This window comes from Myotis lucifugus, unplaced genomic scaffold, assembly GCF_000147115.1.
Source record: "Myotis lucifugus unplaced genomic scaffold, Myoluc2.0 scaffold_216, whole genome shotgun sequence".
Taxonomy (NCBI): domain Eukaryota; kingdom Metazoa; phylum Chordata; class Mammalia; order Chiroptera; family Vespertilionidae; genus Myotis; species Myotis lucifugus.
In genome coordinates this window covers 1,647,969-1,673,427 of record NW_005871264.1, presented here as the reverse complement: position 1 = coordinate 1,673,427, position 25,459 = coordinate 1,647,969, and the positions used below count along the sequence as shown (strand labels likewise).

The following is a 25,459-nucleotide window of genomic DNA, read 5'->3' as shown; positions in this document are numbered from 1 at the left end:
CCTATTGGGGTTGCTTTGAGGATTCTGCGGTCATACACGAGCTATACTGAAGCACTGGGGTCAGCCGTCCAGTTCTGAATCCTGGAAGGGGAGCTCTTCCAAAGAGGTGACTCTCCGCACCCTTGAGGGAGGTACGGCTGCTTCTGCCCACGGGGGTTAAACCAGCCTCAGCGAGGAGGCCAGTGACTTGGATCAAGACAGAGGACATTCTTTGGGGAAAAAGAACCCTTTGGGCCGGGCCACGCCACTTTCTGTCTGGTTGGGAGCTGAGGGCACGAGATCAGACCCACGCGTGCGCTTTGCATCCCCACTACCCCCGAGTCACAGCTCCGCAGAGCCCGCAGCCGCAGAGGTCGCCACCACGCGGGCCCAGGACCACGGCCGGGGCGGACGATGAGAGCTACCAGCCCGCGGCTTTCCAGGGAAGGTGACCGACGCCCTCCTTTCCGGGCGGGCTGGAGGCCGCAAAAAAAGACCCTCGTTCATGACACAAATATTTGTGTGTGCCCACGCTGTGCTGGGCGCCGGGGATGCTCTGCTGATCACACTTGGCTTAGACTCCAGACTCCAGCACTGAGCATCTGCTCCGCCATTGCCGCCACCCTCGGCCCCCACAGGTCAGAGCCAGGGGGTGGGAGGAGCTGAGGCCTCCAACTCCAGAGCCACGCCCCCTCTGGCTTTCACGGCTGTGCCGTAAAGCAGGGAGCAGTCTTAGCTCCAGAATAGCCCGCCTCCGTCTTTACGACAGGCCGCATTCCCCGCCTCTAAAGATGGCGTCCCCCATTTAGGTATTCCCCGTGGTTTCTACCCCAGCTGGCCGGGGGCAGTGCTGAGCTAGGGCAATTATCTATCTAGACCGGGCTGCAGACAGCTGCCGTTCAAGTTCGCTTCTGGTTACAGCTTCTGGAACCCACGCACCTCTAAGGGTCAAGAGTCGCCGATTCCTTCTAGTCCCTGCAAGTCCCTCCTCTGCCCCTGGTTAGTTTCCCGCGCCACCTCCGGGCACCCCGAAGCCCCCGACACTCCCAGACTCAAACTATGAGCCTTCCGCCACTGCTGTTTCGCTCGCCCCGCCATCTCCGGGCGCCGGGACGCCCGCGCCGCCTGTGGTGGTCCCCGACCCTCGGCCCCGTCTCGGTGGGCGCCTGGCGGGGCCGGTCCTCCAAGGCCCCGGCCTACTGGAATCAGGTGGTGTCGGAGGCGGAGAAGATCGTGGGCTACCCCACGTCCTTCATGAGCCTCCGCTGCCTCCTGAGCGACGAGCTCAGCAACATCGCTATGCAGGTGCGGAAGCTGGTGGGGACTCAGCACCCGCTGCTCACCACCGCCAGGTGAGCTCCTCTCCCGCCGGCGCGCTCGCACCCCCTCGCGGGTCCTTCTTAATGGCTGGCACACCGTTCATGCTTCACTAAGACTGGCTCCCCGCCTCTCTCTCTTTACCTCCTCCTTTCCTCAGCCCTCCTAGACGTGGATGTTGTCTCTTCTCTAGTCCGCTCACCTTGACATCCTTCCTCTCTTTGCACAGTTGAGCGGATGAGTGGTTTTCTTTTGAGGAATACGTGTCCACTTTTTGCGTTTTTCCTTAATGATTGAGAGTGAAGATGCCTCAGTGATTAGTGGAGGAACTGAGTGAGGGGTGTGAGTTTGAGTCACTTGCTAGAAATGGTCTTTTAAAAATGGGATGGATTCACTTTCGATTCTGCACTATTCAAGAGGTCACCTCTGGAAAGAATGGAAAGGGGAGATAGGCTGAAGACAGACGGTTCTTTCCAAGAATGCCCCAGGCTTGACGTAGGGATTTATCCAGTCAGTAGTCATTATCCAGTCGGGATTTTTATCACTTATGCTGGAGTACCGTGAAACCTGCCATTAGGATTTTAAGGACCACAACTTTTGCTTCCACTTTAAAAAACACACACCAACTTTTTATTTGTAAATAATTTCAAAAATATTGAAAAGTTGCAAGAATAAAATAGTACAATGAGCACACTTGTATATCCTTTAATCAGATTCATGTATGATATATCTATCTATACTAATAATAGACAAATATGTAAATTGGCCATCCCTCTGTGAGGCCCACAGCCAATCAGGAGAGAGTATGCAAATTAACCTGACAAAGATGGTGGGCCTGTGGGCAGCGTGCATGCGCCTAGCGTGCATGGACCCCCTTTAAATACAGTTCCTCATGTTGTGACCCAACCATAAAATTATTTTCGTTGCTACTTCATAACTGTAATGTTGCTACTGTTATAAATCATAATGTAAATATCTGATATGCAGGATGGTCTTAGGCGACCCCTGTGAAAGGGTCGTTTGACCGCCAAAGGGGTCGTGACCCACAGGTTGAGAACCGCTGCACTAGAGCAAAGTGAGCCTGGAGCAAGTTACTCTTGCGGGTGGGGGATGGAGGGAAAGCAAAGGTGAGAGACATAAATAAAGTCAGAGTGTATTAAAAGGAAGATATCCTGCAACTTCTAGGAAATCTCCACCAATGGAGCAAAGAAAAAAAAAAGACCTATTATTCTGTGAGCACCAAACCAAACTGGGTTGGGGGGGTCTCAGACAATTCGCTCATATGATGGCAAAGATAGACAGAAACTCCCGGATTGGAGAGGGCTCCCCTGAGGGCTCCCAGATTGGAGAGGGTGCAGGTCGAACTGAGGGACCCACCCCCACCCCCGTGCACGAATTTCATGCACCAGGCCTCTAGTATACAAATATTATTCACATGTATATATAAAATATATATACACACAGATACACATATATATATTTTTCTGAATCATTTGATGGTAGATTATATACATCACTAGAAGCCCAATGCACGAATTCGTGCATGGGTGGGATCCAGCCAGAGGGAGGGGCTGCAGGCAGTTGGCTGGCCAGCCCCGCCCCACCCTCAGACTCCCTGTGGAGGGGACAATTTGCATATTAGGCTTTTATTATATAGGATGGTCCTTTACTCCTAAATACTAAATTGTGCATTTCCTAAGCATAGGAATATTATTGATATAATTACATCACAGTAATCAATTTAGGCACATTTAATGTTGATACAATGCTTTTATTTAATTTATCATTGGTATTCCAGTTTTGTTAATTGACCTAATAATATCCTTCATAAAAGCATTCTTTCCTCTTCTAGTACAGGATCCAGTGTAAGATCAGATATTGCATTTAGTTGCCATGTCTCTTTAGTCTCCTTCAATCTTGAGGAACATTTCCACAGCTCTTCTTTGTTTTTATGACTAGAGCAGTGATTCTCTAATGCAGTGGTTCTCAACCTGTGGGTTGCAACCAAAGGGTCGCCTAAGACCATCGGAAAACACATATATAATTACATATTGTTTTTGTGATTAATCACTATGCTTTAATTATGTTTAATTTGTAACAATGAAATTGGGGGTCACCATAACATGAGGAACTGTATTAAAGGGTTGCGGCATTAGGAAGGTTGAGAACCACTGCTCTAATGGGACAGTTTTGTCCCCCTGGGGAACTTTTGGCAGTGTATGGAAATTTTGTCACAACTGGGATATGCTAATGGCATTAATGGATGGAGGCCAGGGATGCTGTTAAACACCCGACAATGCCCAGGCCAGTCCCTAACAATGAAAAATTATGTGCCCCACAATGTCAGTAGTACCAAGATGGAGAAACCCTGGATGAAAATGATCTCTTTTTATGTTTTCTTTTTTTTAATTAATCTTTTACTTTGAGATAATTGTAGATTCACTTGCAGTTGGAAGAAATAATACAGTGAGATCCAATGTACCATTTAGCCAGATTTTCCCAGTGGTAACATCTTGCACAACAACAGTACGATATCATAAGCATAATACTGCTGTTGATACAGTCAAGATGCAGAACATTTCCATCACTATAAGGATCCCTCACTTGCTCTTTTATAGTCACCCCCACTTCCCTTGCCCACCCCCTTGCTTTAATTTTTTGAGACACCTGTAATTTCTTTGTTGCTACAAAAGTTACCGAATATCAATAGTAGAGTGATTTTATTTCTTGGCATCATTCCCAGTTACCAAGAATGTCATCTTATGAGTGGGCTAAACTTGTCCTATAGCTGGAATGTTAGTTCTCCAGAGATTCTATATGATAGACACTCAACACACAGACACACACATATTATAAAGCTTAATAATGGAACTAAAGAGTTTATCACTCAATCTAAGAACTATAACTTTACCAATCCTGTTGATGGTGAGTTACTCCCCTGTCCATCTGCCTGACCTTATGTATACTGGATTTTGTGTTTATTTTTCCTTTTTAAAATTGCATGAATGTTTCCATAACTAATAACATGTTTAATTTTTCTTCTTTTTGAAATTTATTAACATGGTAGTTTATTGCATATAATCTGTTATGAATTGCTCTTTTAATGCATCATTGTTTCTAAGATTCATCCAGGTTGTGTTTAACTGTACTTCATTAGTTTTTCACTGGTATTTAAAATCCTATTGTGTGAATATGCCACAGTATTTTTTTCAGTCAGCTTTTGGGTTGTTTGCATTTTTTGGTCTTATGAAAGTACTGCTGTGAATATTCTTGCACATATCTCTTGGTGTACTTGTCAAGAGAACAGATACAGGAGTATATGCACATGTTCAGCTATAGTAGGTAATACCAAATTGTTTTCCAGAGTGGTTGTACCAGTTTACACTCTCATGAGCAATGTCTGAACTCAGGTTATTCCATGTTCTCACAACACTAGAACTATGAGGTTTCTTAATTTTTGCTAATCAAGTTGTGGGTTTCTGTGTGTGTGCGTGTGTCTGATGGAAGTGGTAGTGTTAGCGTTGGAAGTTGTAATCGTATATTACATTGTGCATATTGTAGTCTCTGTAATAAAGCATTGAAGTGAAAACAGTAGAGCTAAAAAGAGCCTTATTAATTTGTATATTCTGAGAGTTCCAGTTCATCTAGTTAATTGCCAGACTATCATATGGGGTCTTGGAGATGATCCCTTCTGAGGCCACCAGAAACACACTACATGAAAGCCTATAAGATTGATGGCTTTGAAACTTTCCAGATTGTAGCCTACCCTGCATACCTAGTTACATTGTGCATATTGTAAAATAATTGGAGGGGGATAAAACAAATAAATTTCAGCAAAGTTGTTGGAGTAACATCTATGAATTGCTTTATTTTGTAAGAAAAGAAAGCTAATCTGCATGTAGTTTTATTACATTTACTTTGACAGTGTGTTGCAAATTATTTAAAGTCTACTCACTGGTAGCTGATGAGCAAAAAACTTGTCAGAAGGTACATATACATGGTGGGGCAAAAATAGGTTTACAGTTGTTCCTATGGAAAATAATACAGTAATTAATAAGTAGCAATACAGGAATAAATTGTGTTTTGTGTATTCACAACTGTAACCCTACTTTTCCCCATCCTGTATATCTGTTTTAGCGAAGGAGCAGGCATTTATTTGATCCATAGGGTAGGCAGATTGTGGTTTTGTAAATTATAGTTAAAAACATGGACAAGGCAGCTATGTTATTTCACATGTTATGCTCTTTGTTGAGATTTTGTCAGCAAAGCATTGATAATTAAGAAGATGCTCTCAGCATATTAGCAAAAGGTCACAAAAGACCCCTTGTATTGATATAGTTAGGAGCATAGGAAGCCAGATTTGGTAATTCTTTTACAGTCCCATTTTATATTTGGAGTTTCCATTATTTACTTAAATCAATATTCTAACCCATCTGGTCATTTTACTTTTTGGATAAATCTACATAGTATGTTAGGGATGAATCAGGTCTGTTAGCCCTAAAATTTAGATGAACGGTGACATTTTTGGCAAACAGCAGGAGAAAAAAAGGAAACCACCATAATCTGTTATTTACTACCTTCTCTTTCTTTACCTAAGCCATCTCATCAAGAAAAGGGAAATATGGATGAATCTTGAGGACATTATGCTAAGTGAAATAAGCCAATCACGAAAGACAAATACTGTATCATTCTACTTATATGAGTTATTTAGAGTAGTCACATTCAGAGAAAGTAAAATGGTGGTTGCCAGGGGCTGGAAGGAAGGGGAAATGAGGAGTGTTGTATAATAAGTGTAGAGTTTCATTTTTACAAGATGAAAAAGTTCTGGAGATTGGCTGCGCAACATTGTGAATATACTTAAAAATGTACATTTAAAAATGGTTAAGATGGTAAATTTCATGTGTATTTTACCACAATTAAAGAAAATGTCAATCTCAAAAGTTTGTATGCTGTATGATTCCATTTATACAGCATTCTCAAAATGTCAAAACTATAGAGATGGAGAACAAATGAGTGGTTGCCAGAGTCAGGGACAGTGTGGGGGAGCAGGAGGGATTGTAAATACAAAGAGGTGATGGAACAGTTTGGTACCTTGATTGAGATGGCGGTTACATAAATCTGTACATGGGATAAAGTTGCATAGAATTGTATACACCTTCACATACAAATAAATGCAGTTTAACAAAATAATGAAAATGGAATAAGCTTTGTAGTTTTGTTACCACTAATATAACTATGTTAATTTTTTGGTTTTAATATTGTACTACAGTATATACTGGTAGAAGCTGGATGATGGACACATAGGACTTTTTTATACTATTTTTGCAACTTTCTGTGAGCCTATAATTATTTCATTATTCTGGAAAGCTAAAAAAAATCACTTTGAATGAATGAATGAATGAATGAATGAATGAATGAACGAATGAACGAACGAACGAATGAACGAACGAACAAGTAGTAAGTAAGCCTGGGAGACAGGAAACCTGTATGTTTTAATTTCATCTCTGTCAGTAGGGAACAGTGTGACCCTAGGAAGTTATTCCATCTCACTGGAACTTAGTTCCTAAGTAAAAAAAAATAAGGAGATTGACTAAATGATTGCCAATTCTAGACTAGTGTAGAAGTTAGTGTCATAACTGAATATGGCAAGTAAGGAAGCCATTATCACTTCTCAAGGAGGAAGTGAGCAGATTGAATGCAATATGGTTATACAACTCTAGAGTCCTTTTCCTACTATTTAAAACTCCTAAAAGCTCAGAAGACAATGTTTTTTTCAGACTCATAAACCTGATCCAAACTGATGAGATTATTTATAGCCTTTCTTTATTCCACTTAATGTGGATATTCTTGCATTTTGCTGCAGAAATATTAATGTATTTGATTACAGGATACTGCCCCATATCCTGCTAGACTGCTGGGTTTAAATGCACCTTCCTAAAATAAAAAATGTTTAGCCTGGCCAGTGTGGGTCAGTGGTTGAGCGTCAACCCATGAACCAGGAGATCACGGTTTGAGTCCCGGTCAGGGCACATGCTGGGGTTGTGGGCTTGATTCCCAGCAGGGGGTGTGCAGGAGGCAGCCTATCCATGATTCTCTTTCATCATTGATGTTTCTATCTCTCTCTTCCTCTCCCTCTCCTTCTCTCTGAAATAAATACAAATATATTTAATACATTTTTTAAAATTTGGAAAGACATTTTTGTTTCAGGAACTTTGGGTGAGGGATTGTTGGCCTGTCCAGGTGGGACAGTGATATGTAGGATGCAGTAGAAGCCCAGCAATGTGATGTAAATTGATAGTGTGGGAGAAGCTAAAGAGAGTGACAGTGCATCAACCCCTGCTTCTTCCCAGTACAACTTACACCCTGTGGTTCATTACTCTCTTGCTAATTAAATGTACTTGTGCAAAATATTTTTTTTATTCCTAATCACATAAATTTCTGTATAAATTTAGTTTTAAGTACTTTTAGCTTTTATAAATTCACTTCATATACTATCTACTGTTCAAGAACTTAATGCTTGCCTTGCCCAGTGTGGCTCAGTGGTTAGAGAGTTGGCCTGTGGACTGAAGGGTCGCTGGTTCAATTCCCAGTCAAGGGCACATACCTGGGTGCAGGTTAGATCCCCAGCTCCAGTCAGGGCATGTGTGGGAGGCAACCAATCGATGTGTCTCTCTCACATCAATGTTTCTCTCTTCTCTTCTCTCCCCTCCCCTTCCCTTCCACACACTCTCTAAATATCAATAGAAAAAAATATCCCCAGGTGAGGATTTAAAAAAAAGAACTTACTGCTCTTAATAATTATATGGAGGCACTTAATTATTTTAAAGTTGATGACTAATACTTTTTATATAGAATTGGTTAAATATTTGTTGCTTCAACAGCTGATTTTATTGAACAGTATGGCTTTAATTGATTACTCTTGATAGAGTTGGCCCTTAGGATTAAATTTTTGTTTAAATACCGTCTTTTTACTTTTGCCTTCAAAACACTGATCTCTATTTCAGATTTAGATAGATGGGATTAATTTAGTATACATTTACTGGGGACAGATTATGACATCTAGTCTCTCTTAGAAGATATTGATTCTTTGGTAAAGACTTTTTATTCCTGACTGAGTTTACTACATTTACTTGACTACCTAAAAAACCTTATTTGTCTTTTCTGCATGGTAAAATTCTTCAGAGCTCTTTGAATTTCTTATTAGAAATTTAATTTTAGCCTCCCATGTTTATGAAAGACCCTTTCTAGATTCAGTTCTGTAATTACTGATGGAAAACCTACGTTACTTATGAAGAACTTTTTCTTGGATGACCAAGAGAAAGTTATAAATTTTAATTCATTCCACAAATATTTGAGGTGCTCTGGGCACGGGGTGTACAAACAAGAATAAGACATAGTTGCTGCCTTTCAGGAATTCATGAAAGACAGTATAGTGAGCATGACTTCTGGAATAAGACTGTTTATATTCATATCCTGGTTGTACCACTACCAAGCTCTGATCTCTGGCAACTTACTTAATCTCTCTGTGTCTTAGTTTCCTCATTTATAAAATGAGGATAATGATAGTACCTGTATCTTAGGGTTTTGTGAGGATTAAATGGGCAAATATAAGTAAGGTGCTTAGATAGTACCTGACATTTAGAACGTATCCAACTGTTATCAAACATCATTATAATTAGAAATTATTTTAGTGGGGAGGCATACAAATAGAATACCTTGAGTATGCATGCTGTGGTATGCATGAACAATATGCTGTAGAGACAGAGAGGGAGAGAGAAATCTCTCTTTAGAGAAAATTGAAGACTTTCAAAGATGAGGTGACATAAGAGTTGTGCCATGTTGGATGAGAAGGAAATGGCCCCGGCAGGAAAAGAATGTAAGATGTAAGGAATTGCTTAGTGCAGTATAGGAAAGTAGTCATTTTGTATGGGCTGAACATGGGATGGGATGGGATGGGATGGGTTAAAAAGTTAGGCTGGAAATGTCTGCTTATGCCAAGATACAGTATCTAATGCTATACTTGCCTTCCATTGTAAACAAATAGAAAACTGAATAAAATACATGATCTATATTCTTGGAGTACAGATAGCTTGAAATACGGGCAGCAAGTCTCAATGAAATGACTTCAGCTGAATATTGAACATTGAGTAGATGTTCTTGGGATAGGCAGTGGTGATGGAGATAAAGTGGAAATAAAGGATTCAAAGTACACTTTCAAAGAGTTGACAGGAGTTGGTAATTTTGAGACTAAGATAAGATAACATTTAAAATACACTGAGTATATATGGAGTACTATAATGAGATACTGTTAACTGATAGAGGGCATACAGGAAGAGAAGCATGTTTGGGTCCTGAGAGTAAGGGGAAATGTTGTAGATTTGTTGAACTTGAAGTGTTTGTAGCATATGGAGATGTCCAAAGAGCAGTTAGGAATGGGTCAAGTGCTCTAAGGGAGATAGACACCAGAGCTAGGGTTGGAAGATGAGAATTAAAGCCATAGGGGTTGATGATCTCTTTGGGATGGGGTATAGAATTATATCAGGGCTATTTGGTGGAAAACAAAGAAATCGACTTTGGATTACTTAAGCAAAAATAGGAAATTTATTGGAAGGTCACAGTAGATCACAGTTTTAAAGGGGGAATTAAAAAACTCAGGCTTTAAGAAGAATGGGAACTGGGGATGCTAACAGTTACTAGTAGCAGGAATTTACAGACAATTCCACTACCATATAACACCATTGTCAGGAAATTTTGGCCTGAACCACCTTTCATTCTTATATGGCTCCTCCAGGCGCAAATTCCTGCTAGAGAGAATCTATTTGGCCTTTCTTTTGTCTTGTACCTAATGTAAATCAGTTCCTAGACTGGCAAATTGTGTGGTATGATTGGTTCTGCCTGAGTCATTGGCCACAAACACTTTCCTTGGGCACAAACACTCATTTTGCCATTGGGGGGTTCAATATAGACAGGGATTTCTGCCTATCACAACAAAGTCTGAGATGACCTAATACCCTCATACCATATCACCTTGCTGCCAGTTAGAATCACCATGGCCACTTTGCTTCTGGCAGTTACCTGCTACCACCTGGACCTAGCCTCCCTGAGGCTTCTCCCATCACTTTCTGAGTTCGGGGAATCCATTTCATTTGTAGTCCCTTCCACCAGAATTCTGGTGGAAGAGCCAGGAAACAAGAGCCACTAACTAATATGATTAATAATAATTGTGGCATGCCCCTTACCGATCTATTTCTTGTGTCAAAAGTGAGGGGAGAATCTTCTGGGACCAGTCAGAAGACATGCTAATAGCAGTATGTTATGTGAATAAAAGTTTTATATAGTTTGTATAGAGGAAAGTGGAGTGAGAATAGCATCTTCACCATAGACTTCCCTTATTCCAAAGAATGTACCCAGACTGCCAGAACCACTTTCATTTTGGGAATTGAAATTTAGTTTCAGTCAAGTACCATCATCTATCATAGGAAATTAATGCCAATTTGAGTAACTTTTATATTCAGATTTTGTTTATTTTAGTTGTATGAGAACTCAAACCATTTTGCGTTTATAATTTTATATTCATACATATTTAAATACAATTTTAATAAAAATCATTTAAGGATGACTGAATTCTTACCCTTTAAAAATGTTCCATATATTACTCATGGTTGTGGAATACTGACTAATCTTAATTCTGGGCTCAGTTGTAAGGATAAATTGATCATAGATTTTTAAGAGCTAATTCTTTGTGATAGAGTCTAACAAATTAGGATTCAGATATCCACTTCTCTTCATATTGCTCATTACTATCATATTTCCAACTGCTTTTCATTGATACTGTATTCTATAATTGCCCTTTACTTCTTCTATAGGATTCAGAATTTGCACACGTGCGAGCGTGTGTGTGTGTGTGTGTGTGTGTGTGTTTTAAACACCTTATAGGCCTTTTATTTTATAAAAAATATTTATCTATGCTTCTGGTTTAAAGAGTTTAGTGGATGTTTTTTCAAAAATAGTTACCGTAAAGTAGGTTTTAAAAAAGGGTACTAGATGTTAACCATTCAGATAGCTGTTTCTGGTTTAATACTTATTCAAAGTTCTAGATACACGTTTTCAGATTATAGAGTGCAGCTGGATTTGCTTTTCTTCCTATGACTCACCAAAGGATTCTCAAAGCCTTTCAGTTTTTCTGTTTTCATGTACTGAAACTTCACTTTAACAAATATCTAAAAATAGCCCTAAAAATTACCATTCTCTCAGAATCTTCTTGGAAGGTTATTTTATTTGCTCCAATGATATTTTTTAACAGACCAAATTGGTTTTATTTTCAGAATTGTGAGGCTAGAGATATGTACCAAAGGTAAAAATTTAGTTTTATTTTTTTCCCACATGATCTAAGTAATGACTAAGGCAAAGGTAGAAAAGGGCAAGATCCTTTGGTTAGGAAAGGTTTTACTCCAATTCAATTCTGGGAGTACTTATTAAAGGCTTTCTGTATGTCAAGTATATGCTCGGCAATGAGAATATAAAGACAAAAATCATCTCTTTCAAAAAATTTATAGTCTTAGAAATACTTATACCTAAGTCAGAGGTCCACCAAAGTGATTCTGTTTTTCTCAAGATTATGTTAAGGAAGATATTCTTGTCATTTACTCTCTTACCCTTTTCTCCTGTTTGTCTTTCTCCTTACTATATTTATTGTAGAGTATACTCGTCAGGATGTTTTAATAAATTTTCTATTTTAAAAATATCTAAATATATACTTATTGCTCTTTATAATCTATATATATAAAAGGCTAATCCACCTGTCCGACCAGTTGCTATGACTCGAACTGACCACCAAGGGACAGACACTCAATGCAGGAACTGCTGAGCTGCAGTGACTTGGCAGCAGCGGTTCTCAGGTGACGCAACCAGAGAGGAGGGAGCCTGATTCTTCGCAGCGTGCGGTTCCACCTTTGGCCATGGGTTATGTTGTTGCTGGGACACTGTCGGCCCCAAATCTGGTTTACTGCACACTTGCGTTTGCATTCCACACCCTATACTACAGCAACTTTGCAGAGTACCCTCTCGCACCCCTTGGGGGATGTTGGAAAGCCGGTTTTGGCCCTATCCCTGCAGGCCAGGCCGAGAGACCCCACCTGCCTGAGGGACCTCACTCACTCTGTAGACACCAGGGAGGGGCCACGGGAGGTTGGTTTCAGGGCGTGTCCAGCCCATCTTGCCCTGTTCTGCCCCACCAGCCACCTTTTAATTAATTTTCTTTCAATGTGCACGAATGCGTGCACTGGTTCACTGGTTAGATATAAATAGAGATGTAGAGATTATAAGCTTCATGATGAATGGGCACACACAGCCCTTGGCTTGCATGGATTGTTTTAAAGCAAATCTGGTTGAGTTCTGTTTGTTTTTAGACTAGAAATGAATGACATCTTTTCAGGAACCTGGAGGAATCACAGAGAAAAAGCAAATGTTGCTGTATCAGGCAGGGTAGTTTTATTTTTCCTGGGAAACTAAAAAAGCAAGTAGGGTTTTTATCACTATAATTTATAAAAATCTCTAATTGATAAGAGCCTTCTTTAATATATGTTATTTGATTTTTATTTGTTTGTTACTCCTTACTGGAGGATATTTTTTCCATTGATTTTTAGAGAAAAGTGGGAGGGAGGGGGGAGAGAGAAACATTGATGTGAGAGAGACATCAATTGGTTGCCTCCCAAACTCGCCCAAACCTGCAACCCAGGTATGTCCCCTTGACTGGAAATTGAACCCAAGACCCTTTGGTCTGTGGGCCGACTCTCTAAACACTGAGCAACTGGCTAGGGCTATAGCATAGTTTTAAGTCAAGGTTCATTATTTTTGGCCTATGGATATTCAGTTCTTTCAGCATAGTCTGTTAAAAAACACTCTCTTTCCTCCATTGAACTGATTTTGTACCGTTGTCAAAACTTAATTGGTGTATTTGTATTGATCCATTTCTGGGTTCTTGTTCCATTGATCTATATTTCTGTTCTGCCAGTACCACACTGTCTTGATTATGATGGCTAAATAGTAAGACCTAATGTCAGATAAAGTGATTCCTCCTACTTTTGCAGAATTGTTTTAGAATAACCTTGTCTGTGTCTGTCATACTTCTGGTAATGGTAACAGCAAGACCTGGCCCCTCTCCTGCTAGCTCTGACTGAGCCCAGGAGAAGATGGCATATTCTCTTTGGGTGAGCTTTTGAAAGTCAAACTGAGCACAGAGTGGAAGGGAGAATTTTTTAGGGAATAGGATGTTGGTCCTAATGTTAAACAGAGATAAGATATCATTTAAAATTATATTTGTAGAAAATGTTCCTTTAGTGCAGTGGTTCTCAACCTTCTGGCCCTTTAAATACAGTTCCTCATGTTGTGGCCCAACCATAAAATTATTTTCGTTGCTACTTCGTAACTGTAATGTTGCTACTGTTATGAATCATAATGTAAATATCTGATATGCAGGATGGTCTTAGGCGACCCCTGTGAAAGGGTCGTTCGACCGCCAAAGGGGTCGTGACCCACAGGTTGAAAACCGCTGCTTTAGTGGTATCAATACAAAACTATTTATTACACAGTATTTAGAATGGCATTGTCCTGCTTGAAAGCAAAGGAATAGATGGCTAAGTAGTCAAGGACTCTTCTGTTGTTTTCATTTTATTCACTGTTGTGAGGGACTTGGGGTTAGATTTCTACAGCAACCACAGTCTGGACTACATAATACCAACACGTTGTGTGCATGTGGTATTAACTCTTATGCCTTATACACTATATGTGGCTGGCAGGGTTATGGTTGCTATGGAAATCAATCTTTGGATACACTTGGTTGATAATGATGTTTCTCATATGTGGATTTTGCTGCTGAAAGAATGTGAGGTGATGCTATGAGTTGACCAAGAGATGCATAAGACTTTGTCAGTAATTGCCCTAGCTGAGAATTTCACATTTGAAAACTTTAAGTTATACATTAACTCACAAACATACTAACATCTGTGTGTGTTTTGTTTTTAATGTATGAGCTTGATACCTGGAATATATGACTTTAAAGAATGAGTATCAAAGGACTTTGACAGAGGCCTTCTCTTGGCTAGTCTACACATTTCTAAAACATCCCGTAACAATTCAAAGACTAAAGATCTTACATAGTTTTAGTAGTCTTATAATAAAGTCAGTTGTCAGCAGAAAAGTGAAGGAAGCGTACACGGTTCTTCTTGTGAATTATTCTAATTTAAATACAAGGACTTGGGGTAGCAGCTAATAAGAACCTTTTTCTTGGAGTACTGTACTGAGGAGTCCTTTGAACTCCACAGATGAGAAACACAGATGAAGTAGAGAAAGGGATTTTTTTTTTTCTTTGACACTGTCAGTTAAATTAGGACACAGCTCCCAGTCCTAAATTTAAGCTAAGACAAACCATTGCTGAGTATGTTTATTTGCAGAATTCTTGAAAGAAATGTATTTTTTAGGTTGACAGATATTCCTGCTTTGGGTTAGGGAGTCTTGTCAGTTATGAGTTGACATACTAGAGCAGTGATTCTCAACCTTGGCTGCACATTAGCATGTAGTGCCTTTAAAAAGTACTGATGCTTGAGCCTAGCATATTAAACCAGAATCTCTGGGAATGGGGAGAAAGCGTGGTATTGGTATTCTTTCTTTTTCTTAAAGCTGATTACTTGGTACTAATATGCAATCAGGGTTGAGAACCACTGCAGCAGAGTATGTTTTCATCTCGAAAATTAAATTTTAGCTAAATTTGTATATTAGAATGTATCATTAGAAGTAATACAAACATTACAGAAAGTTTAGAAAGGGCAGTCTTACCATTTATATTAGTTTCCTATTGCTGTTGTAACAAATTACTCAAACTTAGTGGCTTCAAACAGCACAAGTTTATCATCTTGCTTTTCTTGAGGTCAGAGTCTAAAATGGGGATAAAATTTAGGTGTTGGCAGAGCCGACTTCCTTCTGGAAGCTCTAGGGAGAATCTGTTCCTTGCCTTTTCCAACTTCCGAGGCTGCCACATCACTCCAGTCTCTGCTTCTGTTGTCACATCTCCTTTTCTGACCCTGACTCTTCTGACTTCCTTTTTAAAGGGGCCTTGTGATTATATTAGGCCCATCTGGGTAATGCAGGATAATCTCTCCATCTCAAGACCCTGAACTTACTGACATCTGCAGAGTTCCTTTTGCCAAGTAAAGTAATATCCACAGGTTCCAGGGAGATCTGGACATCTCTGGGAGGCAGCGGGGGACGGGGTACAATTGTATAGCCTACCATACCTGTTTAAAATAATTATCACTTTGCTATTTGCCTTCCTAATCTTCTATATGTATATTTTTATTTTAATATGATCATCTTGCATACACAGTTTTCTTTCCTTTTCTACTTAGTTTTCATAACCATCATTTTAAATAGCCACATAATATTCCACTCATTATCGTGCCATATTTCATGTTGTATTTACCCTATTGTCGGATTTTATGTTATTTCAGATTCTTATTGATAGATCAAGCTGTGACTAATATTTTTATTTATTAGATGGAGTCCATGATGTAAGAGTACTGAGCTAAACACTATGAACATTTTATAGTGTTTAATTAAAATTGCCAAACTGTATTTTTGGAACATTCTAATCAGTTTACTATAAGACAATCAGCAATGTATGAAAGTACTAGTATCACTATGTCTTTGCCAATATTGGTTGTTGTCATTTTAAAAAAGAGTTTTTTACTAATTAGGTGAAAAAACGTTACTCTGATTTTAATTTAATTTACTTGAGAAAATTTGTATGTTTCTATTTATTAGTTTCTCTTTGTGTATTTGTTTATTTCTCATGATCTGAGTTCTTTGTTAATCCTTATGAGATCTTTATATAATGAAGTTGAATTATATTCTACAGATGTTTTCTTTAAAACATGTGTTTTAAAATTTAAAATGTTTATATCTTTTTCCTGTGTGATTCTTCTATTTTCACTATGCTTAAGGTTTTCCACTTTACAGAGGTTTGCAGTAAATATTCAGTTCTGTTTTCTTTTATGATTTAGTCACTGCCCTTAGCAAATTGCTGACAAGCTGTTTGGGGTACAGACTTACTGTATGACTTACTGTACTGAAGCAAGTACTAAATTAATTTGGTTCTGTTTACATACTTTATCAAAATTGGAAACATTTCAAAAAGGACTAGAGAAGAAATCTAGCAATTTCAGTGCCTTCCTAAGATGTTTATTGCCCTTTGCTGGAAGGTTTCTTCACTGTGCTGTCATGCTGTGTGTTCGTCCAGATAATTGAGGATGATGGTCAGCTATCTTAGTCCATGATAAACAGACAGAATGCACTTTAATTGCATTCTAATTTATTGTCTGGTAAAAGTACCGTGCTAACAAATCAACCCGGATATGACTTATTGGATAGCCTTTGCACTTAGAGGAATAATCAGTTTGTAATCATAAACAACATGAACCGTTCATCTTCTAGATTGCTCTCATATTTATTACCCTCAAATGCCTGTGCCGGGCTTCTTTCCTGTTTATTTCCCATTTCATGGCTCCTATGCCTCCACCCCGCCTGCTATAAGTTGGTGGAATCCTATTCTTACTAATTCTATAAAAAATAAAAATTTTGCCCCCTAGAATATCCACTACATCCTTTAATGTCCTTTTACTCCCCACTGGTTCCCAAAAGGAGATATGCGAATTAAACTGAAACAACAGTCAGCCCCTGTTGCCTTTTTTTTTCTTTTTAACAACTTTGTGCAGAGAATTGCTTTCAGGGAGTAACTTTTGCCAACTAATGCAGTTCTCTGATGCAATACCTCCTTATAATTCTACCACTTAAGGCAATTTCAGTGTGAACAACCTATGGCACTAGTTCCACAGAATAATTTAGCATTACATTTCCTCAGTTGACCCCAATCTTTCTGAATATCACTATTTAAAGTGTGAGGGGTACCAAACAGGGTAGCATAACCTAAAGAAGTTTATACTACTTGATATAGTTATAAAGAGGTGATAACTGGCTCCTCTATTTCAGATACCTATCCTGCAACCAAAGAGGATAAGAATCCTTATCTGAGACTATCTTTTTTTATGAACAAGAATCTTACACCTAGAAGAAACCTCACTAGTGCTTTGGTATAATGCTGTCACAATGAATGTGCCTATATAATCATGGTATGATTTTTTATTTCCTTTCTTGATCTAAATTTGTGTTAAAATAGAAGAAAGATATTGGTCTGTGTATATTTCCTACATTGGAAATTGGGTTTGGCATGCAGATCAGCTTAGGTGAATTTAAAAGACTCACCTAATTTCTGTTCTGAAGAATTCAGCCCCAGTTTAGATCTGCTCAAGGCATTGTTACATTTTATTGACTCCTCCATTTTCAGACCCTCGAAGCTAGATCCTGTACGATATCCTGTCTGAATGTTAGGAAAGAATTAGGAATAATTTAAGCCTTACTTTCCAACTAGGGAAGTCGGTATGCTTCTGTTGGCACTAACCTAAAAGAGAAACCACAATTAGGATTTTGGGATCAGGTTGAGGGAGGGAGAGAGTGGTTTCTTTGACAAGATGCAGATGGAAGTATTTCTGAGCAGCCAGGGCTTGTCTTGTGCATCCTACTTAGGCAGCCACCTATTTTATCTGGATCTCCGGCTGTGCTTGAGGATGTTGTTAGCAGGGGCTAACTCCAAGCCAAATCCTACTGTGAAGCTATAGCTTAGTTTGCTTTGGAGAAAATCTACTTCATGTTTGCCATCCCCTTTGCTCTATAGGTGTTATTTCCTACTCTGTTTCCTGATATTTCCTCCTATTGGCAGTATTTTCTGGATCTGTGCATTCTTTGCATGAATTATTCAAGAACTCCCTTCTAGGACTGTTTGAATTCCATTTTAGGAATAATAACTATACATTTGTAGTCTGAATTTAGTGGCATTTTTTACCTTCAGGGAGAGCCTTTTAGGATCAAATTAGAGCAAAATAGTTATAGTTGGCGATACTAGAATGTAAATCCTACCTTGGCTTCCAGCCTTATAATTCTCCCCCCAAATAGATCTAAGATTTCTAATGACTTCTGTATCACTGAATCTAATGGATTTATTTTAGTCTTTGTTCTAATTGTATTACTGACAGTTTCCTTTTTGTTGAAAAACACTATTTACTTGATTTTCTCCTGACTTTATAGCCATTCTTCTTTGCCTCTGTGGCAGGCTTATCCAGGTGCTTGGTTATTGCTATGCCTTCTTACCACTCTACTCCCTCTCCAACTTATCCCTTTCAAATCTTTCAAATCCTTCAGTTACCAGAAACAATCTGCATGAGTCTAACCTTACCCACCTGGCCTCTTAGTCTACTTTCTATACTCTTAAGGAACATATTGAAAAACATACCATGATCTTGACTAGAAGTCTTAGCATCATAAAATGTCGATTCTCCCCTACTTAATATACAAATTAAAGTGATCCCAATTAAAATACTAGAAAATTTAATTATAAAGTGCACATTGAACCCTGAGTAACCTTAAAAAAGAAGAGCAATAGGGGGCAGGAATTGCCCTCCAGATATTAAAACATACCATAAAGCTTCAATTAAACAGTGTTACTAATATGAATTGATAGAGCAGAATTGAAAACTCAGAAATAGAATAGAAAAGATAGCAGCTTAGGATATGGTAGAAGCATTACCTCATATCAGTGGGAGTAAGGATGGATCTAATAAATGGTATTGGTATGACTGTGTAGCCATCTGGAAAGAGAATGTTAGGACATACTTGACATTGTATACTTGGATAAACACCAGATTGGCCAGAGATTTAAACGTAAACCATGAAACTATGGGAGATTTTAATTATAACCGTAGAGTTATAAAGCCTTTCTAAAATTATGATTCAAAATTTTGAACTCAAAAAGATTGGTTAATTTGCCTCTTAAAAAAATCTGTGACCAAAACTCACTGTAAGCAAAGTCAGAAGAGAAATACAAGATTCATTACAACCCCTTTCAAAATTCCAGTGGCAGTTTTCACAGAAATAGAACAAAAATCTTTAAATTTATATGGAACCACAAGACCTCAAATGGCTAAGTAATCTTGAGAAAGAAAAACAAAGCTAGAAGTACTGCACTTTCTGATTTTAAACTATATTACTAAACTATAGTATCAAAATCATATGGTATTGACATAAAAACAAACACATCTATTATTAGTACAGAATAGACAGCTTCGAAATAAACCCATGCATACATGGTCAATTAATTTATAAAAAGGAGCCAAGAATATACAGTGGGTAAAGGACAGTCTCTTAAGTAAATAGTGATGTAAAAAAAATGGACAGTGGCATGCAAAAGAATGAAACTGGACCATTATCTTATACCATACACAAAACTCAACTTAAAATGTATTAAAGGTTTGTACATAAAACCTGAAACCATAAAACTTCTAGAAGAAAATATAGAGGAAAAGCTCCTTGACATAGATCTTGGCAGTGATTTTTTTGGGTTTGACATCAAAAGCAAAGGTAGCAAAGCAAAAATAAACAAGTAGGACTACATCACACTGAAAAGCTGTACAGCAAAGGAAACCATCAACAAAATGAAAAGGCAACCGTTTATTGAATGGGAGAAAATATTTGCAAATCATCTCTTATATAAAAGGCCCATGGCTGTAACGCTGTAACGACCAAATGAGCAGCGGCTCTTGGGGCGGGCAGGGTGGGGTGCGAGCTACTAGCGGTGGAGAGCTGCGAGTGGCGGAGGGCGGGGCAGCTAGCTATGAGCAGCAATGGGCAGGGTGGCCAGCTGAGGCAAGTGTAAGCGAGCTACTCCTGCACGATTTCGTGCACGCTGGGCCTCTAGTGTATCTGATAAGAGGTTAATATGTAAAATATATAAAGAACTCATACAATTCGATAGGGGAAAAATAAATTAAAATTGGGCAGAGGATCTGATAGATATTTTCCCAAAGAAGACATACAAGTGGCGAACAGGTACATGAAAGGGTGCTCAGCATCACTAATCATCAGGGAAAAGGAAATAAAAACCACAATGAAATATTATTTCACACCCATAGGAAATAAGTGTTGACCAGGATGTGGAGAAAAGGGAACCCTTGTGTGCTGTGTGGGAATGTAAATTGGTGCATCCACTATAGAAATAGTATATAGAGTACTCAAAAAAATTAGAAATAGAACTGTAATATGATTCAGCAATCCCACTTCTGAGCATTTATCCAAAGGAAACAAAATCACTATCTGAAAAGATAACTGCACCCCGTGTTCACTGCAGCATTATTCACAATAACTAAGACATGGAAACAACCTATTTTCATTGATGGATGAATGGATAAAGAAAACATGGTGTACACACACACACACACACACACACACACACACACACATGCTGGGAAATTATTCAGCCATAAAAAAAGAAGGAAATCCTTTCATTTGTAACAACGTGGATACACCTTGAGAGCATTATGCTAAGTGAAATAAGTCAGTGAGAAACAAATGCCATGTGATATCACTTACATGTGGAATCTTAAAGCAAAACAAAAAAACCAGAATAGATTGGTAGTTGTGGGGGTGGGAAGGGTAATGGGAGAAGGTAGTCAAAAAGTACAAACTTCCAGTTATAAAATAAGTCCTGGGGATATAATGTATAGAGTGATGAGTATAGTTAACAATACTGTACTGTATATTTGAAAGTTGCTAAGAGAGTGGATCTTAAAAATTCTCATAGCAAGAAAAAACATTGATAAGTAAGTGTGGTAATGGATGTTAACTAAACTTATTGTGATAATCGTTTTTACGATATATATCGAATCATTATGTTGTATACCTAAAAGTAATACATTGTTATATGTCAGTTATATCTCAATTAAAATTTTTAATTTAAGAAAGAAATATAAATTGAGGGAAAGATTTTGCCACTAATCTTGCAGACAAGTATATATATTAAGAGCTCATAGGAACACAATAGAAAATTGGGCCCTAGCTGGTTTGGCTTAGTGGATAGAGCATCGGCCTGTGGACTGAAGAGTCCCAGGTTAGATTCTGATCAAGGGCAGGTATCTTGGTTGCAGGCTCCTCCCCAGCCTGGGCCCTGGTAGGGGGTGGGGGAGTGTGTGTGCAGGAGTCAACCAATCGATGTGTTTCTCTCACATCGATATTTCTCTCTGTCTTTCCCTCTCTCTTCAACTCTCTCTAAAACTCAATGGAAAAATATCCTCGGGTGAGGATTTAAAAAAAAGAAGAAGAAAGAAAAGAAAATTGAGCAAAGGACATGAATAGATAGTTGCAGAAAAGGAAGTATAGATGGCTCAACCTTACCTATAAAAGAGAAATAAGATATGTTTCTCACCTATTACATTGGTAAAAATCCAAATGTTGTGTAACTTGTCAGTTGTCCAAGAACTTTCATACATTGTTGGTAGAACTGCACATGTAGCAGTATGTCAAAAATACAAATGCCTTTACCCTGTGACCCAGCAATCCTACTTGCAAGATTGACTATAATAGCAAAATCCAATAGCATTTGCTGGCCTTTTTCTTCTCATCCACGGGGACTGTTTAAATAAAACACAGTACAGCCAAACAAAGGAATTCCATGAGTTTCAAAAAAAGAAAGAAAGAAAAAAGATAAGTAAAAAAAGTAACGTACAGAACAGTATGTTAGCGCATTATCTTTTGTGTAAGAAAAGAGAGAAGAGTATGTTTGTGTGTGTGTACTAATATCAGGATGTACTCAGTACCATACATAAAAAGACTAAAACTGGAGAGACCAAGATGGCAGCATAGGTAAACACCAGAGATTGCTGCTGCAAACAACCACTTCAAAAATACAACTAAAAGACGGAACGGACATCACCCAGAACCACAGGAAGGCTGGCTGAGGAGAGACTCTTCAACTAGAAGGAAAGACAACAGCATACTGAGGCTCAGAGGAGGCGCAGTGTGGAAAATATAAAGTGCGGAGGTGCGCGCGCAAAGCGGGCTGGTGGCTGAGGGCGCGGTTGTCGTTTTCAATCAGGAGGGAGTCTCAGACTCTGAGCTCCAGATCTGGGCGAGTCTCTAGGGACTCAGACTCAAACAGGAGAAGCGGAATTGTCTAGCATCAGTTGGAATGTGAGGGCAGCTTTCTCTCCGAGGTTTGCAGCCGTTGCTGGGGTTCTGAGAAGCAGAGCCTCTGGGAACGGGACTGAGAGCAGCCATAACTGCTCCCTCTGCCCGCCCTGTTGATCCCGCCCCGCCCAAGCCCTGCGCAGAGCCATTTGACGGATTGCCTCAGGCAAAGGCTAGATTAGCACCTCTCCAGAGGACAGAAGTTTTCCCACTGCAGACACAGCTGATTCTCACAGCCAGTCGGCCTGGTGGTCAAATCCCTCTAGTATTAACTACAACAATCAAGGCTCAACTAGAACAAGACTGCGCACAAAGACCACAAGGGGGTGCACCAAGAAAGCATAAAAAATGCGGAGACAAAAAAACATGACAGAAATGGAGGATATAGAGCTAAAAAACACAATTTTGAGGGCTTGCAATAATGTGCTAGAAGCTGCCAATAAACTTGATGAGAGCCTCACAAAAACTAATGAGACCCTCGATGCTATGATAAAGAACCAACTAGAAATTAAGCATACACGGACTGAAATAAAGAATATTATACAGACTCCCAATAGCAGACCAGAGGAGCGCAAGAATCAAGTCAAAGATTTGAAATGCGAAGAAGCAAAAAACACCCAACCGGAAAAGCAAAATGAAAAAAGAATCCGAAAATACGAAGATAGTGTAAGGAGCCTCTGGGACAGCTTCAAGCGCACTAATATCAGAATTATAGGGGTACCAGAAGATGAGAGACAGCAAGATATTGAAAACCTATTTGAAGAAATAATGACAGAAAACTTCCCCCACCTGGTGAAAGAAATGGACTTACAGGTCCAAGAAGCGCAGAGAACCCCAAACAAAAGGAATCCAAAGAGGACCACACCAAGACACATCATAATTAAAATGCCAAGAGCAAAAGACAAAGAGAGAATCTTAAAAGCAGCAAGAGAAAGAGACTCAATTACCTACAAGGGAATACCCATACGACTGTCAGCTGATTTCTCAACAGAAACTTTGCAGGCCAGAAGGGAATGGCAAGAAATATTCAAAGTGCTGAATACCAAGAACCTACAACCAAGATTACTTTATCCAGCAAAGCTATCATTCAGAATTGAAGGTCAGATAAAGAGCTTCACAGATAAGGAAAAGCTAAAGGAGTTCATCACCACTAAACCAGTATTAGACGAAATGCTGAACGGTATCCTTTAAGAAGAGGAAGAAGAAAAAGGTAAAGATACAAATTGTGAACATCAAACATGCATCTATCAACAAGTGCATCTAAGAATCAAGTGAATAAATAATCTGATGTACAGAATGAACTGGTGATTATAATGAATCAGGGACACAGAAAGGGAATGGACTGACTATTCTTGGGGGGGAAGGGGAATGGGAAATGCGGGAAGAGACTGGACAAAAATCGTGCACCTATGGATGAGGACAGTGGGTGGGGAGTGAGGGCGGAGGGTGGGGCGGGAACTGGGAGGAGGGGAGTTATGGGGGGGGGAAAGAGGAACAAATGTAATCTGAACAATAAAGATTTAATAAAAAAATTTTTTAAAAAAGACTAAAACTGATTGCCTTATAGGGGTGGGGGAAATCAGGCAAATAGTGACAGGTTGGGAGTGTGACAGTATACCTTTTTATTTTATATTGTTTTGATTTAAAAATGCATAAAAACACCCACACATCCGTTAATCTTCTCTACCCCTTCTCCAAACTTTAGCAGGTTCTGTTGCTCTGAAGTTGGAGACTTCTAATGTGACTAGCAAGGCCCTGGGTAGCCTGTTTCTTCAGCCTAACTACACAGCATGCCTCCTCGTTCTCTCTGCTGTGGCCCCACTGACCTTTTTTCTCTCCTCATTGTGTTTCCTTCCATCCTAGGGCCTTTACTCATGCTGTTCCCCCTACCTGGAGACTTTGCCTAGTTAAAATATGCTAATTTTTTTCTCTTAATAGCATGTTACTTCAACAGAGAAGACTCCTCTTATAAGATCCGATTTTCCTTTTCCATTGGTAATGCCCCTTCATCTCCTTTCTAACTCAGGTCATATATGCAGTTGTACATTTTTTGTTGGGATTGTTTAATGCCTGTCATTCCCACTAGAAAGTAAGCCTCATGAATGCAGGGACCACGTCTGTTTTATTTAGAAATAAAAGTACCTATTTCAGAAGATAGTAAAGATTAAATGAGATGATAAATGTTATATACTTAGCATGGTGCCTAGCACATAAGCACGCAATGCCAATTAGATCCTGCTGTATTTTGTTTTGTTTTTACTTGAAGGAAATGATGTTGTTTGTGATTAAATTAAAAAGATTTAAAGAAGAATTCTGACTCTCCTTGACCAGAGAAAGGAGTACCTTTGGAGAGGAGTAGCTAGTCCTTTTGTAGAAAGAGAAAATAGCTTTTAATCCTCCAATAGTCTTGGCTCCTGTGTCTAAGTCAAACAACTAGAAAGATTTTTTTGACGAAATATATTTTTTTCCCTTTTCCAGATGCACTTCTTTTCTTTTCTTTTTTTAGTTCAATAGCAGGCTGTCCAAAAAGAAACACAAAGTAAAATTTTTCATTTGGAAATTGCAGAGCTATATTTATCATCGCAACTAAAGTGGTAAAAATGAAGTAGAATTCAAGGCAATGGGATCCAAAATAATACTACAGGTATTTCTTGTTATGACACAGGGAACAGGTTTGTTGTGAATCACTGGGGTCATATTCCCTACAGTGGGGCCTTGACTTACGAGTTTAATTTGTTCTGAGACCGAGCTCGTCAAGGAGCTTGTTAACTCAAATTACTCTATCAACTCAATGCAAAAAATCGGCCGAGAGACAGCTGGTATCTCAAAAAACTCGTTAGTCGGGACACTCATAAGTCAAGGCCCCACTGTAGTTGATAGGACAAGTGTCCATATAGTTTTTTTGCACCAACGTAAGTTTTCAGTTCACTTGGGTAAATACTCAGGAGCATGACTGTTAGGTTGTATGATGAATTTATGTCTAACTTTGTAAGAAACTGACAAACTGTCCTCTGAAGTGGTGGTTAACATTTTGCATTTC

General features: G+C 39.1%; 1 protein-coding gene across 3 annotated transcripts in view; it reads left to right on the top strand.

Moving 5' to 3' along the window:
* Positions 1-755: 755 nt before the first annotated feature.
* The window catches only part of PDSS2 (decaprenyl diphosphate synthase subunit 2), a 202,257-nt gene continuing 177,553 nt past the window's right edge, over positions 756-25,459 (top strand). For all 3 annotated transcript variants that reach the window (XM_014463680.2, XM_006098018.3, XM_023761774.1), the window contains exon 1: positions 756-1,331. In XM_014463680.2, coding sequence (XP_014319166.1) covers positions 1,039-1,331 — 293 coding nt within the window. In that variant the 5' untranslated portion in view covers positions 756-1,038. The remainder of the gene's footprint in view (positions 1,332-25,459) is intronic.